The 18,656-nt window shown below is 40.2% G+C and overlaps 1 protein-coding gene across 9 annotated transcripts in view; it reads left to right on the top strand.

The window, feature by feature from the left end:
- Positions 1 to 1,393: 1,393 nt before the first annotated feature.
- The window catches only part of Apc (APC regulator of Wnt signaling pathway), a 91,875-nt gene continuing 74,612 nt past the window's right edge, over positions 1,394 to 18,656 (top strand). For 4 of the 9 annotated variants that reach the window (XM_090331494.1, XM_090331492.1, XM_090331489.1 and 1 more), the window contains exon 1: positions 1,394 to 1,774. In XM_090331494.1, the coding sequence (XP_090187620.1) occupies positions 1,589 to 1,774 (186 nt within the window). In that variant the 5' untranslated portion in view covers positions 1,394 to 1,588. Of the gene's footprint in view, positions 1,775 to 18,247; positions 18,283 to 18,656 lie in introns of those variants that run through there. The other 5 variants (XM_090331495.1, XM_090331493.1, XM_090331491.1 and 2 more) reach the window with 2 other exon arrangements.

The raw sequence follows: 18,656 nt of genomic DNA, 5'->3' as shown, positions 1-18,656 counted from the left end.
ACTTGCCTATATATAAAATAAGGATAACTAGCAGAGGTGTGGTGAAAATTAGGTTTCTAGCACAGTATACATCACACAAGATTTGATGTTCCATAAACACTCATAAATGAGTGAGGCAAGTAAGAGGAATAGAAAGAGCAGGCTGCAGAGACAATGCCAGGTGTGGTGAAGTCAAATCAAGGAGGTCCTTGAAGCCAAGTAAGCAACTGGATTTTATTCCAAGTGGCCCCTCTGATTTGGCACTGTTCTCTATGATTCATATTCAACTACTTTTAGTTCTTGAGGCCTTATTGCTTTGTACACATGATTTGACTACCTATAAGACCTTCCTTTGGTTATTTATATGTAAAACAGCTTGCTACCCTTCAGGTTTCATTTAAATGTCACCTCAAAAAGGCCATCCTAAGTAAAACTCCTTGCTGTAGTCCATCATTCTCCATCACCGTATCCCAGCATTTCTTCGACAGCACTCAATATGTTTCTGAACATTAGAGAGAATGTGTGTGTGTGTGTGTGTGTTTTAAGATAGGGCTTGCAATGTACCCCAACCTGGCCTAGAATTTGCAATCATCCCACCTTAGCCTCCCAAATGCTGAGATGACAAGCATGTATCACCACCTTGGGCCCCTCAATGTGCTTTTAAGTTATGTCTTTATTATTTTTAAAAAAATTATCTCTCCACTAAACAATGAATTCCATAAGAAGGAGATGATTCATCAGTAACTACACAATGCTTAGAACTGTGCCTGGCATGGATGGTAAATGTTGACATTCAGTAAACATTGTTGGAATTAATGAAGATAAGAGGCTGTCCTTATCTAACTAGTAAGTATGTACTATTGTTTGGTCTATTTGTTTTTTTTTTTTAAATTAAATGTAATTTCCTATTTATCTAGCTTCCTAATTCTAATATTAACCTTAGACAAAAAGAGAAACTAGGATGAAGGCTAAGACAGTAAACAGAAATTACATTGCATATTATTTTAGAGTTAGGAGAAAAGGAAACCTTTAAGGGAGCTGGAAGAGTAGCCTCAAAACAAGAAAGTTATTCATCACTGTCTTTTCCACTATATCAGGGATTCCTTAAATGTTGGCTAGCTTTTATTCATTTTCTATTGTCAGCACATAGCTTGGGACCTGGGACACACAAACGTTTGCAAAAAGTACCTGCAGTGTGCGCGAAATGGTTTATTAATCTGACTGCAGGACAGCCCAGGGAAGGCCAGTCAAACAGCAGCTGCTATCCAGGAGAGCTGGAAGCATCCAGACACCGCTGACGGAGCGCGGCGGAAGACGCGCATGCGCACCTGCGACTGTCAAAGGCAGGCAGCGGAATGCCCCGCGCTCTCGTGCGCGCCTGCGCGTTGTGCTCTTCCCGCCTCCGACAAGATGGCGGAGGCCAAGTAGCGAAGGGGCGGAGTGTGACCGCCGGAAACCCAGCCGCTGCTTGAGGAGGGGGGAGCTTCGGGCCAAGGCCCGGGAGCAACGGGCCGTGGCTGGCAGGATGCTGTTCCCGGGGAGCGTCGTTGGCTACCGGTGAGGAAGGTGAAGCGCGGAGTTGCCTTTCACGGGCTCCCGGCGACCCCTTATGTGCGCCTCTCTGCGCTCGGGGCCGGTGGCCGCTTTACCTGCTTCGGTTCCATCCTCGACTCCCGGGTCCTGGAACTCCGGCGGCGGCGGCGGCGGCGGCGGCGGCGGCCGGGGCTGTGTTCGGACGGAGGGGAAACGTCGCGGCGGCGCCCGGGCTTCGGGCTACGGAGCGCGCATCTGGCAGGTGAGTGAGGCCGCGAGCTTCGACGTCTCCCGCCCGGGCCGAGCTCCCTGGGCTTGGCCGGGGCCGCCGCACGCGACCCCGAGGCGCCGCGCCCGTCCCACCCCCCTCCCCGGCCCGCGCCCCCCTTCCCTGGCCTCCACTCATCCCGTCGTCTCGCCCCCCACCCCCATTTTCCCCGGGCAGGTAGGGGTCGTGACGCCTCCGCGCCTCCCCGCCGGCTTCCCAGGAAGCTTCACCTTTGCAAACCATTCTCCATTCTCCTTGGGTGGGTGGGTCGTCCGCCTCTTCATGTTTTGTTTTGCGTTTTAGTCGCTACTTTCCTGGTTTCTTGCAAAACAAGAAAAAAATATATTTTTGTACATCTTGAAAGTTTTTCGGCTAGTTTTTCCTAGCTGGGGAGATTACCCTACAGCCCAGCATGTGGAAGTTATCCGGGAGTCCGTGGATTCTGTTCACCTGGAGGAAAGAGTCAACTCCTCAGGAGTTTGGGATGGAGAATCTAATGTGATTCTTTGACTCTGAGAACTCCTGCAGAGCGGACAAACCAGGGCTTGCTGGTCGTGGCAAGTGATTGCTCACTTAAATCTTTCTGAGCTTTTTGAGGCGGAGATGTAAGCGTTATAGGTTCAGTGAGAGAATTGAGAAGTGTTATTACGTTCCTTCAAAAAAAAAGACTACAGACATGTAACATAATCACGTAATGACACAAGAAAACACAAGTGGTTTATTCTTTTATTGAAGGTTAGCATAAATTGCACACTGAGGCTTTAAAATTCCCTATTGTACAGCCCTTTTGTTTAGAAAGGATAAAAGTGAAGAAAAGCTTTTTAAGCTTAAGACTTCTCAGATTTCTTGTATTCTCAAATGTGGCAGTGCTTAACAATTTTTTTTTTTATTTTGCCAGTCCTGGGGCTTGAACTCAGGGCCTGAGTGCTGTCCTTGGGCTTTCTCAAGGCTAGAGCTCTACCACTTGAGCCACAGAACCATTTTTGGCTTTTTTTTATGTATGTGGTACTGGGGAATTGAACTCGGGTCTTCCTGCATGGTAGGCAAGCATTCTACCACTAGACCAAACTCCCAGCCCCAACAATTCTTATATATGGTATTTGGTGCTTTTATTTGTTTTTATTTTATTTTATAAGCTGTAGGATTGTACCTGTCTCAGCTCTCTTTCCTTCACTATAATCACAGTTATTGATACAAAAAGTGCGATAAAGTAATACCTTGCCAAAAGTTTCTAAGTATTAACTGCAGAATCAAAGAGGGCTGGGGATGTAACTTCATTGGTAGAGCACTTGCTTACATGTGCAAGACCTGGAGTTGGATCCCCAGCAAAAACCAGCAACAACAAAAACATACAATTTTTTGAGGAAGTTGCCTTGGTTTATTTATTTATTTTTTCCAGTCCTGGGCTTGAGCTCAGGGCCTGAGCACTGTCCTTGGACTTTCTCAAGGCTAGAGCTCTACCACTTGAGCCTCAGCACCACTTCTGGCTTTTTTCTATATGTGGTACCGAGGAATCGAACCTGGGTCTTCATGCATGCTAGGCAAGCACTTTAACCACTAGGCCAAACTCCCGGCCCCTTGCCTTGGTTTATTGTCACTGTTTAGTTCGATTATGTGTCAAGAGTGCCAAAATTATACAAATGGATCCAAAAACATAGATGGCACAGTTTGCTCTTTAAGACTGCAAATATGTGGGCCCTTCACCTTTTTTTTTTTTTTTTTTTTTTTTTGCCAGTCCTGGGCTTGAGCTCAGGGCCTGAGCACTGTCCTTGGATTTTCTCAAGGCCCACTTGAGCCTCAGCACCACTTCTGGCTTTTTTCTATGTATGTGGTACCGAGGAATTGAACCTGGGTCTTCATGCATGCTAGGCAAGCACTCTACCACTAGGCCAAACTCCTTGCCCTGGCCCTTCACCTTTTTAGAGACAGCATTGTTTGGTTTAAAAGAAGAAATGTTGTCATTTTATTTTTGTACTTTAGTAGCCCTCACTTTTCTACAACCAAAGCTACATAGTTTTAGCTCTTGTGGTGTCTGTCAGTTCCCTGATTTCAGTTTGAAGAGACAGTAGGAGAAAATCAGCATCTGAAGTACTCCATCCAGCTCCCAGTTTCCTTCTCTGTATTATCTCCAATTTACTCATCTCTGAGGAAATAAGGTCTTTGCTTCTTTTCAGAAGCAATTCCTCCAGATGTACCCATGATCATCTTCCTCTCTCCCCTTTTAAAGCTTCATTCTTTTATCCCAGGTACCTGGTATAGCAGAAAAAATTATCACTTTGAGCCAACTAGAGTTTCCAGATTTGTTTTTCAAGTCTGTTAAAACCACTTACTAATTATGTGACTGTGATCATGTTACTATTGAGGCTATCCTGTATCTATAAACTAAGATGTAATTCTTACCTCACAAAGTGGATATTGAAGAAGTTAATATATGTTAAATGTCCTCTTATGTGTTTTGGTACATTGTGGTTCATTTTGTTTTGTACCAGTTCTGTGGCACTGTACCTGAGCTTTTTTTTTTTTTTTCTTTTTTCTTTCTTTCTTTTTTTTTTTTTTTGACAGTCATGGGTTTGAACTCAGGACATGGGCCCAGTCCTTCAGCTTTTTGCACTCAAGGCTAGTGCTTTACCACTTTGAGTCACAGTGCCACTTCCTTTTTCTGGTGATTGATTAGAGTGTCATAGAGTCCTGCCCCGCTTTGAACCCCAATCCTCAGATCTCAGCCTCCTGAAATGGGAGGATTACAGGCGTGAACCACCAGCGTTTGATGTTCTTGAACATTTTTGCTCAAAGATAGCACTCTATCAGATGAGCCCAAACCCAGGACTGGCCAAAAAAAAAAAGTCACCTGTGGCCAGGAAATTCCAAAAGACTCTTACCTCCAATTACAAAGGTGGCGGAAGTGGAGCTGTATGTCAAGTGGTAGAGGGCTAGCTATGAGCAAAAAAGCTCAGACAGTAACCAGGCCCGGAGTTCAAGCTCTAGGACCAGTACACACAAAAAAAATTACCCTGTGATTCCTCATCACTAAATCCAATGGCTTTTTCTGTGTTATCTTTAGTTTCCTCAAATTATTTGTGAATACACTTTATTGTATAGAAATAAAATTACTGTTTTCTTGGTTCTTCATTTTACTTCCTGATTCCCTATGTTTCCAAATGCTTTCTTCACATTTTTTGCAATCTTAAATTTTATTCTTCCCTATAAACATAGTTTCCGATATCAGCTAGGATCCAAACAATTTGTAAAAACTAGTAGTGTACTAGTTCGTGTACTTAGCAAGGACATAGAGAGGTCTGGAATCATGGTTTGTTCAAAGATCATGTCATTAGGGCTGAGGTCCTGCTATTTTCTTAACATTGTCCTATTTGGTCTTCATGCTTAGCCTGGCTTCCCTCCTAATAAAAGGAAGCTACCCGCAATGTTCATGTTATAGATGCCTTCCTCTACTTTCAAAGGGAGAGAGAAGACTTCTTTCTTAGTACATCTCAAAATCCTTAACTCTCCTTTCATTGAACATAGAAAATCTTGCTACCAGTTTTGTAGCAGTGTCTTTTTCCAGAGGTATAGGGTTTTAAACTGGCCTTGCCTGTGGAGCAAATCTAAAACACTACAGCACAGTGTTGATAGTGGGAAGGTAACTGGTGTCCTCAAGGTCCTGTGTGCTTTTCATTCTGTTTTCTTAGTGGTCATACTCTTTTTCTTTATGAAATACTTCATTTCTATGTGGATGTTTCTAATTTCTATAATTCTACTTCATACTTCCATTGCTTGTTTTATGTCTTTATTCATTGTTAATGCCTTAGTTTTAACTCATGCTAGACTAAATCAGTTTGATCTGCATCACCTGAGCATCCTTTGTTTATATACACATTTATATATTTGATTCTTCTTCCTGATTTCTCTTTTATAAATACCTTTCTTCCAGCTATTCAGTCTTGAAACCTTACACTAATCCTAGTTTTTTTCCACTGTCAACTATCATATCTTAAATATACATTAGGCTTCAAGTTACACAATACTGAACTGATGTAACCAGTTCTCACATAAAAATATGTTCGAAGGCCGGGAGTTTGGCCTAAATGGTGTTATGGCTTAAGTGGTAGAGCTCTAGCCTTGAGAAAGTCCAAGGACAGTCCTCAGACCCTGAGTTCAAACCCCAAGACTGGCAATATATATATATATATATATATATATATATATATATGTATATATATGCGCTCAAAATTAGAGGATTTCAGGAATAGTCAATTTAGATGCACAATGAGATTTTCAAGAATTCAGGTGCTTTCCATCTTCAAGCTTCACTTCAAGCTTCACTCTCGTTAGTGTGCTGATTTTAAAGACTTGTCACATCAGGAGTGCAGCTTTCTGCCTGGGGCATCACATTCTCAGAAAGCTACCAAAGACAAGGAGAAGTTTGCCTTTTCATCTTTTGATCAGCCAAATAAACCTTCCAGAGAAGGTACAGATGTACATCCTATCACACCCATGCCCTATTGGCAAGGAGGCAGGAAAACTAATATGCAGCTTTTAAATAAAGAAAGCAGGTTGGCAGATGACTAAGGAAAAGGTATCAAAACATTTTCTGTGAAGTAATTCTATAGTAGTATATGGAGAAGAACGTTTAAATAAATAAGAATTTTCTACAGTAGTAGTAATCTTAAGGCACTGTTTATGTAGGAATTGATGTAAGGATTTATTTACTTATTTATTAGTACTGGGATCTCAGGACTTTGTGATTGCTTGGAAGGCACTCTGACCCTTAAGCCATACCGCTGGCCCTTTTTGCCCTAGTTTATTTTTTAGGTAGCATTTTGCTTTTTGCGTGGTCCAGCCCAGACCTTGACCTTTTTATTTATGCTTTGCACAGCTAAGATTAACACAAATTCTCATACCTACGTTTTCTGTTGAGATGGTATGTTTCAAACACTGCTACACCTGCCTGTCCTGGAACTGCATCTTTCTGAACTTAGTTTTCATAGCTGGGATGACAAGAGCACCTCATCATGCAGAGTGATTGATTGAAATGGGGTTTCATGGACTTTTTCTCTCAATTTCCATTTTCCAAATAGCTAATATTACAGACAAGAACCTCTGATACCTGGCTTAAGACTGATATTAAAAACCTTCGAGTATACTTGGTGGAGCCACAGTGAGAAACACATGTATAACAACTATTAGGAAATAGATTTGTGGCTCCCTTATGAGTAAGACATTTAGAAATACCTGGGGACTTTTTGGTGTCACAGTAACTGTCAGATTCCACTAACAGTGAGTAGAAGTCAGATTTGCTGTTTAAAATAGTCTTACAGAGCAAAGAATTATTCCTTCATAAGTCCAGCTACATATCTGTACATTGCAGTCAGTGGATATTTTGCCTTTTGGAGATTGATCTTCCTTTCTTCTTTGCCAGTCCCAGAGCTTGCACTCAGGGCCTGAGCAGTGGATTTTCTCAAGACTAGAGCTCTACCACTTGAGCTACAGCACCATTTCTGGCTTTTTCTATGTATGTGATAACAACAAATGGAACCCAGGTCTTCATGAATACTAGGCAAGCACTCCACCACTAGGCCAAACTCCCAGCCACAACTGCATTATTCTTATCCTATTGGTGTGCGCTGGTCCTGGGATTTGAAGTTAGGGCCTGGACTCTGTCCCTGAGCTTTTGTGCTTAGCTAGCACTGCACCATGGGAGCTGAGGCTACAGCTCCAATTCTGGATTTTTTGTGGTCAGTTGGAGATGAGGTTCTCATACATTTTCTTGTTGGGGCTGGATTCAAATTGCTATCCTCGATCTCAGCCTCCTGAGTATCTGGAATTACAGATGTGAGCTGCTGGTACCAGCTGTACTCTTATAAGTGACAGAAGATTAAGTCCAATATAACTTCACACAAAAAAAGGAATAATTAGATCTTGTAGTTAAACGTTAGCTAAGGTATCATCCAGTAGCTGATAGGAAACCATCAAGAACTTGCTGAATTTCTCTGAGATGTATTCTGTTCTGTCATTCCCCATGTTTTGGTTTCATTCTTGTACTAATCTGTTTCATGGTAGCAAATTCCTGTAGCACTTTCAGACTTTCATTAACACTTTCACTTTCAAAGTAAATCTCTTTTACTTGATTTTGTTAGTATTTGTTGAGTGCAAATAATGCAGAAACTTTCCCTAAACACTATTCCTAAAATAACTGATAAGCTCTTCTATCATGCTACAATTTTGCAATCTGTGCCTTTGTTGTATATCAGACTGTATGGATATTGTCTTTGTCTCATTCATTGCTGTAACTTGTCTTAATTACCTTTTTGCTCTTAAAGTCTATTGTCTAGAATATTCTCTGTATTAGTGTTGTTGCCACTTAAGGAATAATTTTCTGCATAGAGCAGAAAGGAAGGTTGTAGAAGAGCAAAGAAACAACATTCTTCAGAAGTTGTTATTGAACTCTGAATTATGTATATGGTACCCCTAAGCAATGTGATATTTTTATGGTTAATAGAGTATGAATTTACTTGACACCTTTTCTGAATTCTAGTAGTTGTTTTGTCATTAGTCATCTTGGGATATCTAGAGGGATTTTTTTCCTGGACTTTTCTGTGGTGCTTAATTCTTACATTAAAGTGATATAGAATTTGAAGACAACCTATGTACATCATCCCCTATTTTAAATCATCTCTAGCTTACTTATAGCATACTTGTTAAGCATCTCTGATTTGAATATCTAAGATCACATGCTCTAAAATTTGAAACTTTTTTTTTTTCATATCAGTATGACTCCAGCAGTGGAATTCCACATCTGACCTCATGTGTCACAAGCAAAATGAGGTTGCACTAAAATAACTGTATGTTGTATAAAATAACGTTTGAGCCAGGCACAGTGGCTCACGCCTGTAATCCCAGCTACTCAGGAGGCTGAGATCTGTGGATCAAGATTCAAAGCCAACCTGGGCATTAAAATGTCAGTGACACTCTATGTCCAACCATCAGAAAACGGAAAGTGATGCTGTAGCTCAAGGGGAAGGGCGGTAGCCTTGAGCTGAAAAGCTCAGGGACAACACCCAGACTCAGAGTTCAAGTTCTACTACAACATAAATTAATTAAATAAATAAATATAAATAAATAGATAAATAGTCGGGCGTGGTGGCTCACGCTTGTAATCCTAGCTACTCAGGAGGCTGATATATGAGGATCAAGGTTCAAAGCCAGCCCAGGCACAAAAGGACCCTGAGACTATCTCCCATTAACCTCAAAAATAGGGAAGTGGGGCTTAGCTCAAGGGTAGGGCTGTAGCCTTGAGCTGAAGTGCTCAGGGACAATTCCCAGGCCCAGGGGTCCAGGGGTAGGGTGGTAGCCTTGAGTTGAAGAGCTTGGGGACAGTGCCCAGGTTGAGTTCAAGCCCCATGACCCACAAAAAAAACAAAAACAGCCCCCCCCCAACTTTGGCTTGTTTACTTGTTTGTAATAAGGTATCTTAGCTAGCACATAAATGAGTTTCATGTTTAGACTTGGATCCCATTCCCTAAGATGTCTCATGCATGTACATATACTCAAAAATCTGAAATCTGAAGCACTTCAAAGCATTTTGGATAAGGAATACTCCACCTGTACCTAATACGATGTAAAAAGTTATTAAGCTATATTATTTAGGTAATATTGGTAAGAAAAAAAGCTGTAGATGTTCTGTATAGATGCAATTTTTCCCCCAAATATTTTAAATGTTTGTTAAACCAAGGATATAAGCCTTGTTTGTATATATAGAGAGAACAAACTATTTTCTCAAATTTACACAATTAAATGCAAATGCTCTTCACATAACAGATATTTTAAAAGATTGAAGGTGTAGCTCACACGCAAGACCATGGATTCCATTGTTACTGAATCCCATCCTGAATTACCACAAAAAAACCCTTATGCATATATAAGGGTTGTTTTCTTAATTCACCTAAAATGTTTTTGATGAAAATCTGTTCTTTCAATGATTAAGTTAGGGCTCTGTGCTATGTAGATGTTACAGTTTTTTATTTTTTTTAAATCTTACATGTATATTAAATCTTAATATGTATCATAAATGTGTATTTATGATTTGCTTTCTGAATTAGGTCAACTAAATTTGGTGATTAAACATACAGACAATTCTAGACAAACTAAGCTATGATTGTCTTTACCTTGATGCACATTCTCCTGTGTTTGGGCAGTGGTATTGGTAAAAGTATTAGGAGTATAAGAAGCCAGGCACCAGTAGCAAATGCCTGTAATCCTAGCTATACAGGAGGCTGAGTTTGATGATTGTGATTCAGGCAGGAAAGTCTGTGAAATACTTACCTTAATCAGCCAGGCATAAAGCTGTGACTCAAGTGGTAGAGCACTAGCCTTGAGCAAAAAAAAAATGGTTAGGGATAGCTCCCAGGCCCTGAGTTCAAGCCCAGGACCAGTGCACACATGCACGTACACACACTGAATTTTTTTTTTTTTTGGTGGGTCACGGGGCTTGAACTCAGCCTGGGTGCTGTCCCTGAGCTCTTCAGCTCAAGACTACCACCCTACCATTGAGCCAAGCCCCCACTTCCCGTTTTCTAGAGATTAATTGGAGATAAGAGTCTCAGGTTCTTTTGTGCCTGGGCTGGCTTTGAACCTTGATCCTCATGTGAGCCTTCTGAATAGCTACTATTACAGGTGTGAGCCACCACGTCTGACCACACTGAATTTTTTTTAAAGGCTGTTGCTAGTGGCTCATGCCTCTAATCCTAGCTACTCCAGAGGCTGAGTCCTAGAGGATCTTGGTTTGAGCCAGTGAGGACAGAAAGTTCCCAAGACTCTCCAATTAAAAGTCAGGCTAGAGGTATGGCTCAAGTGGTAAGGTGCCAGCCATGAACTAGCTGGCTGAGTGAGAATGCAAGACCCTGAGTTTAAGCCCTGTTATCACCAAGCCCTCCTCCCCCCAGTCCCCTTCTCCACAGTGAATTAGAGGGATCTGAGCATGATGGTACACACCTGTAATCTGAGTGTTTAAAAGACTGAGACAGGAAGATACAAGTTCAAGGACACAGGCTACATAGTGAGTCCCTGTCTCAAAACAAGAAGAAAAAAATGAATTAGAGATGAGAAACTGAAGAGGAGAAATGGAAGCCACTTGACCAAGAAATTGTGTTGTGAAATTGAGCCTGGAAAGACGAGTGATACTAAGGCATAATTGTTTATGCCAGTAATCCAGTAGAGAAAAAAAAGATAGGAGAGGAAGTAATGAAAGTTGACTTTTTAAAATATTATCTTTAAGTTCTTGTACAAAGGAAGTGTCATTTAACAAATCGGTATATAAATACAATGCATCTTGATCTTTTTTACCCCCTTCAAACTCACCCCCTTCTACCCATCCTTTCCTTATAATTCTTAAGGAAATTGACTTCTTGAGAAAAAAAAAATGGTTGGAATTCATTGTACAGGCATAGGCACTGAACTTTGATAGGAACATGAGAACTTTAGGGAATGAGGTGTATAGAGGAAATATAAGATCTCCCCAGTAAATTTTTTTTTTTTTTTTTTTGCCAGTCCTGGGGCTTGAGCTCAGGGCCTGGCCACTGTCCTTGGGCTTTCTCAAAGCTAGCATTCTACCACTTGAGCCACAGCACCACTTTGGCTTTTTCTGTGTATGGGGTACCAAGGAATCAAACCCAAGACTTCATACTTACTAGGTAAGCACTCTACCACGGGGCTACACTCCAGCCTCCCCAGTAATTTTTGTGTTCTCAGGAAAGTAGATCTTTAACTGAGTGTGTCATCAGTAGTGAAAACATATCTGTTGTGGATTTGAGGAGATAAAAAAGGATATGAAAAAAACAGAATGTATGAAGGCAAATGTGCTACAAATTAGAGTATTTCTGCTGTCAATATTGAATATCTTTTCGTGATTATAGTCTTGAATTCAGGTCCTTACACTCTACCTCAGCTTGCTTGCTCATGGCTGTTACTCTGTATGTTGACCACACCTCCACCTCTGCTTTTTACTGTCAACTGAAGAAAGAGTGTCCTGGGCTTTTCTACCTGATCTGGCTTCAAGCTATGATCCTCCAAGTCTTGCCTTTTGATTCGTTAGGATTACAAGTATGAACTACTGCTTGGCTTTTGTTATCTGATTTTTTTTTTTAACCACTTTGTTTTGTGATTTAGTTGCTCTGGTGCTAGGCAAGAATTACGCCATTAAGGGCCAGGAGGTTAGCCTAGTGGTAGAGTGCTTGTCTACCCTGCACGAAGACCAGGATTCAATTCCTCGGTAACACATACATAGAAAGCCAGGAAATGGTGCTGTGGCTCAAGTGGTAGAACTCTAGCCTTGAGAAAGCCCCAAGGACAGTGCCCAGGCCCTGAGTTAAAGGCCCAGGATTAGCCAAAAAAAAATTAAAAAAAAAATTCTGCCATTGAGCAGACTGGCAAAAAAAAATTAGAATTTTTCTGTCTGAGAAGTAATACTTTAAAATATTATACTTCCAGAAATTGGAGCTTTACCATATTAAGACATATATATATGTATATATATTGTTTGCTGCAAGCATATTTTTCAGTTGAAAATACTTGGCATATTATGTTTAGCTATAAATTGGTAATGACAAGAATACAATTTCTGATTATTGCTATTTTTGCATGGAAACTAGATTCTGGTCCTGTGAATTTTTTTTTTTTTTTTGCCAGTCCTGGGCTTAAGCTCAGGGCCTGAGCACTGTCCTTGGATTTTTCTCAACGCTAGAGCTCTACCACTTGAACTTTAGCACCACTTCCGGCTTTTTCTAAGTATGTGATACCGAGGAATCGAACCTGGGTCTTCGTGCATGAGAGGCAAGCACTCTACCACTAGGCCAAACTCCCAGCCCCCTGTGAATTTTTTTGTATCTTGTTCTCATCATGTATTCTTTCTCATATGAAATACTTTTTTTTTCATTACTCATGAAGTGAAGTTTAAATTTTTTCTACCTAGCAGACAAAATTGAAATTTCTACTCTAAGAAACCTGAGCATCCTATAAATAACTATTTTCTCTCTGAAGTTGTTTTTTTTCTTACATAACTAGAAATTATTTACTTGCTGATTCTTTAATAGTACATTGCCTTGTATTAAAACTTTTGTTTTTTTAGTTGCCTATTCATTTATAAGTTGATGCTGTACTCATCACTATATCATCTGTGTTCATACATGGAACGGGAACAAAACACCAATTATGGTCGAGAAACAGCAGTGCAGGAGAATCCAAATTTCTGTCTTCATGGGATTTATTTTCTTGTTTGGGAAACAGTGATGAGGGAAAAGACAAAGAGATACGTAGATGCATAGAAATTTTTTAGGCTCAAATGTTTTAAATAAACACAATAATGTGATAGAAAATTTGAAGGTATCAGTCTTTGTAAAACGATCATAGAGGGTCTTTTTGGAAATAGGGTATCTATGCCATGTCCTGAAGGATATGAAGTAGTAGTCATAGGAAGATTTGGGAGTAAAGATTTTGAGGTTGAAGGCTATAGATACATCAGGAAAGAGGCAGAAATCTGAAGATGAAAACAGTAGAAGCAAACTCCTGTCCCCTGTTTATATTGCCCTCCAATAACTGACTGGCTTGATACAGAGGTTAAGTGAGAAATAAATGTTATTCTCTCTCCTCAAAATATTGTAATTTCATGTCCATCTTAAAGGTATTTAACTTTTGGGGGAAAAACGGCATTATTTATATGAGTTGGTTGTAGGAATTTTATGAATTACAGGAAAAACTAGATTGTAATTATATACTGGGTAAAAACGCTTGATATTTCAGTTATCTCTGCCTGGTCTCCTCTAGAAAATAAATTGTTTGAAAACAAAATCAAACTGGAAGAGAGCAAGGAAAGGGGTGACATTGTCCAAAAAGAAATGTACTCACTACCTGGCTTATGCAACTATAATTTCTCTGTCCATCACTTTTATAATAAAAATAATAAATTGAAAGTTAAAAAAAATCGAGGATAGGTAAGGCTGAATGGAAGAGCTTAAAAAGTTACCATACATAAAATCCTTTTTATTATCATATGAGTTATATAATTTTGTCAAATGCTTCTACAACATTTTAATCTTCTAAGTGTATACTAAAGTACATTAACTAAGCTCTTTTTTTTTTTTTGTCCTGAGGCTTGAGTTCAGAGCCTGAGCACCGCCCTTGGGCTTTTCTCAAGTCAGAGCTCTACCACTTGAGCCATAGCACCACTTCCAACTCTTTCTGTGTATGTGATACTGAGGAATTGAACGCCGGTCTTTGTGCATGCTAGGCAAGCACTCTACCACTAGGCCTAACGCCCAGCCCAACAAGGCTCTTATTAATAATTATGAAATTCAAATGTTTCAATAGTGTAATGCTGAATATCTTTGAGTTAGAAGTTTTAGTTCATGTATGTAATTATGCATTGGTTAATTTCTTGTAACTGGTCTTAATGTAAGCATTTAAAAATCTTGGGAAGGTAGATAATGCCTAATTTCATTCATATACATTCAGTGACCCTACAGTATTATTTTTAAATAGGTTTGTTTAAAAATAAAAATAAAGGGGTATCAGTGTGTGAGAAGTAATGCACCTACTACCTGGCGAATATAACTAACCTCTCTATACATTACAATAAAAAAATAAAAATAATACTTATTTTTATTTCTTTGGTTTCTTAATACAATAAAACATTTGTGTGTGGGGGTGGGGGAGTACTGTGAATTGAACTCAGGGCCTTGTACTTGCAAGACAAACACACTTGCTAGACAGGCCAGACCTCTGGTCCTTTGTATTGGTTCTTTTCTTCTCTCCCTCCTCCCCTCTCTTTGGCCAGTCCTGGTGCTTGAACTCAGGGCCTGAGCACTGTCCTTGGACTTTCTCAAGGCTAGTGCTCTGCCACTTGAGCCACAACACCATTTCCTGGCCTTTTTTGTGTATGTGAAACCGAGGAATGAAACCCAGGGCCTTGTGCATGCTAGGCAAGCACTCTACCACTAGGCCATGCTCCCAGCTTGCATTGGTTATTTTCAAGGTAGCATCTTAATTTTGGCCTGGGCTGGCCTGACTATAATCCTCCTACTTAGACTTACCTGCTAGTCTTATTTATGCTTCTCCTTTGTTACTGGGGATAACAGGCATTCACTACTGCAACCTGCCATTGTTTGAGATAAAGAGTCTCTTGAATTTTCCTGCCTCAGCTGCCTGCAAGCTGTAATCCACCAATCTCCACCTCCTGAGTCTACAATTTATTTATTCTCATGTTAATTGCTCATATTTTCACATGGTGCCTAGAAAGCTTTTTGAGACAAGAAAGCAAGTTTGTTTTTCCTCTTGTAAGCAGGGCTTAAGGTTGTGTAGCACTTTAAATTAAAGGTATTTCAGAGTGAGTTTCTTAGGTTAGTGCGGCAGGGGACTTTGAAAGCATAGTCTAGAGCAGTGCTTGGTACTTCTCATCCTGGTACATACCAATAACCAAGCCTTGAACTCAGTGATCACACCTTAATTGTGCTTTAAAGTCTCAAGCTACTAATGGGATTCTGTAAAATACTATTTTAGAATTTAACAATCTCTTAAACCAGTACCACCATTTTTCTTTATCATTTGAATCTAATTTCTAAATTATATGTAGTAAAAATTTAGACAAAGTCTTCTTAACTCTTTGACTAAATATTAGCTCGAATTACAATCTTGATTCATGATATCCCCTAAGTCAAGAGTAATAGACTTAATTCTTAGGTTACTCAGAAATTATTTGGGGTAACTTGTTCTTTATTTTGAATGATGGATTATCATAAATTGTAGGCCTTATGAGAAATCCTGCATTTATCATAAATGATGACTGTATAACAAATCCTGTGCACTGAATCATGCATTGTGGTTAACAGGATTTTGAAAGCCTTTTGTAAAACTAAATCATTTTGTTAGAATTATTTCAGATGGAGTAAAATGATTCATGTTCCCTTTTTCAGATATAAAAGGAACACAGACACTATGGCCATTATTCTTAAAATGTAATTCTAGTTATTTGGGAAGCTGAGACTGAGGATTGCAGTTTGAGGCTAGCCCAAGCAAAAAATTCAAAAGACCCTGTCCTCAGCCAGTAGCTAGCACAGTGGTGTGCACCTGATTAAATTTAAAAGATTGCAGTGCTAGCCCAGCCCAGGCTAATAAATTTGTGAAACTATTGCAGTGAAAGAAGCTGGGCACCATGCTGTGACAGGAAGGTAAAATAGAATTATCTAGGTGTGAACCTGGGTAAAAAATGAGAGCCTATCTCATATTGACCAGTGTAGAGGTTGGGGATTTAGCTCAGTGGGAGAGCAGTTGCCTAGCAAGTGCTAGGCCTTGAGTTTGGTCCTCAGCTCTTTAATTTAAAAAAAAAAAGGGGGGGGGACCAGTATAAAAAAAAGGGGGGAGGGGGGAGGCTAGGTACCTATGGCTTATGCCTATAAACGTAGCTGCTCAGTAGGCTGAGATCTGAGGATCTCAGTTCAAAGCCAGCTAGGAAAGGAAAGTCCATAAGACTCATGTCCAGTTAAGCACGAAAGAAAAACAGAAGTAGAGCTGTGGATCAGGTGGTAGAGTGTTAGCTTTGAGCATAAAAGCTCAGGAACAGAGACCAGGCCCTGAGTTCAACGCCAGGACTGGCAGCAGAAAACAAAACAAATCAGGGCTGGGCTGGAGGCAGAGGTCATTGGTAGAGCACATGCCTAGTAAGCTCAAGGCTCTTGAATTCAAATCCCAGACCCATTTTCATCCCCCCCAAAAATGAAAGGAAAGTTTATTTTCTGAATATAATTTTAAGCACTTAAGTCTAATTATAGTGGTGTGACTGAGAATCATGGATTTGTTCATTCATCAGATATATTAGGGAGGGAATGTGTTTGTGTATGCATATATTAGAGATTTATAAAGAAGAAAAAAATCCAGAGTACAAAGAAAAGTAGATAACACTCCATAATCATACTTTCCAAAAGAGAACCTCTGAATTATTTTGACATGTCTTTTATTTTTCATGTACCTATTTTTTGTTTGATGACAAAGTTTGGCTATCTAGCTTAAGCCCTTCTAGAACTAACTATATAGGCCAAAATAATCTTGAACTTGTGATCCTCCTGCCTCATTCTCCCAAATTCTGGTATTATAGGTATGTACCACAATGCCTGGCTTAATATATGTAATGTTTAATAAAATTGAACTACCTCTTAACATACTATTCATATTATGCTTCTTGTTATACTGTTAGTTTGAAAAATATCAGAAGATTTTAATAAGTATATTTTATTTACATGCTGATCTTTAGTATTCTTAGATTATAAATAATGGAAATTGCTCGTCCCCATTTTTATTTTTTTTATTTTTTTATTTTTCTTTTTTGCCAGTCCTGGGCTTGAGCTCAGGGCCTGAGCACTGTCCTTGGACTTTCTCAAGGCTAGAGCTCTACCACTTGAGCCTCAGCACCACTTCCAGCTTTTTTCTATGTATGTGGTACCAAGGAATCGAACCCGGGTCTTCATGCATGCGAGACAAGAACTTTAACCAGTAGGCCAAACTCCCAGCCTCGTCCCCATTTTTAAACAATTAAGATCAAACTGTATATTCTTGTGAGTTTAGATCTTGTCCTAATTCATAAAATTAATCATTTAAACTTCATGTAGTTAGATTTAAATGAAATATAGTTTGCACTAAAGTAGTAAATTTAATAGAACAATTAAACCAGATGAAATTATTTTAAGAAGGGAGAGTGGATGTGGAGCAAGTAAAGATCAGAATACATTATATGTATGAAAAAGTCACCTTAAGCAACTAATGTATGCTAATAAATTAAGCCTCAAATTTATATATCAAGAGCTGCTCTAAATATTGTACATTTATATTAATTCCTTTACTTTGTACTTCTATTTTCATTTTATAAAGGGTAACATTGAAGTAGGATTAGGTTAAGTGACTAAAGCTAAGCAGCTAGAGTGGCAAGATTCTGGTCTTGATCACTGTACTGTGCTGCTATCATGTCTTTTAAATTCACACATAATTGGAGTGGATACACTTAATAGAATTGTGATTTTCTTTGTCACAAACATGCAGATCAGAACTGGATGAGATTTAATTTATTGTTGTTCTGCTTGCCTCCGACATCTGATGGTAGTTGACCCCCGGACCTCACTCACCTCACTCTATTGTGCAGGCCAGTGACTATCGGATTCCTGGGCTTGTCCTGGGTAGGCTCATAGCCAGACGAGGTCCTAGGTTGACAGTTGGGCCCGACAGGTCTCTTGTGTCCTGCTGTGACGGGTGTATGTGTGTGTGGTGGGGAGGGGAGATGGGGTCGAGAAGCTGAGCTTGAAGCAGCTGTGTAATACACTGGATGTGGACCGAGGCACTCCCCATTCTGGTAAGCAAGCCCACAGATTGGCTAGACGTGGGCACACGTGACCGACATGTGGTTGTATTGGCGCAGCCCGCTGGGGTGTCACTGGAGACGGAATGGAGGTGCTGCGGGGCTCGGAAATGGGGTAAGTGCCGGAGCAGTGATAACCAGGCTTGCTTCAAGAGGAGGGAGGAGGCAATTTTCCATGGATTGTCTTAAGCTAGTGGCCTTTGCTTGGCACGGGGACCACTACCACTTGCCAAGCCAAAGAGGCAGGGGCGTAGTCCCTCTCCTGTCCCCCACCCCCACTGCAGCACAGGAGATAGATTTCCTGTGCTTCAGATTCAGGGTTTTTGACAGAAGAGGAAGAAAGGGGGAGGGGTAGAAGTGTTAGAGGGAAGCCATAAGCTGGCTCTAAAGCTAGCAGGGGTTTTGTTTTTATAATGCCTGTTGACAGTGAAGTAGAATAACAGTATCTAAGGAAACCAGTAGAGGACAACAAAGAATGGAGGATATTCA

This window comes from Megascapheus bottae, chromosome 4, assembly GCF_031878675.1.
Source record: "Megascapheus bottae isolate mThoBot1 chromosome 4, mThoBot2.hap1, whole genome shotgun sequence".
Lineage (NCBI taxonomy): Eukaryota > Metazoa > Chordata > Mammalia > Rodentia > Geomyidae > Megascapheus > Megascapheus bottae.
The sequence above is the reverse complement of the archived record's forward strand: the minus strand, read 5'-3'. Positions and strand labels throughout refer to the sequence as shown.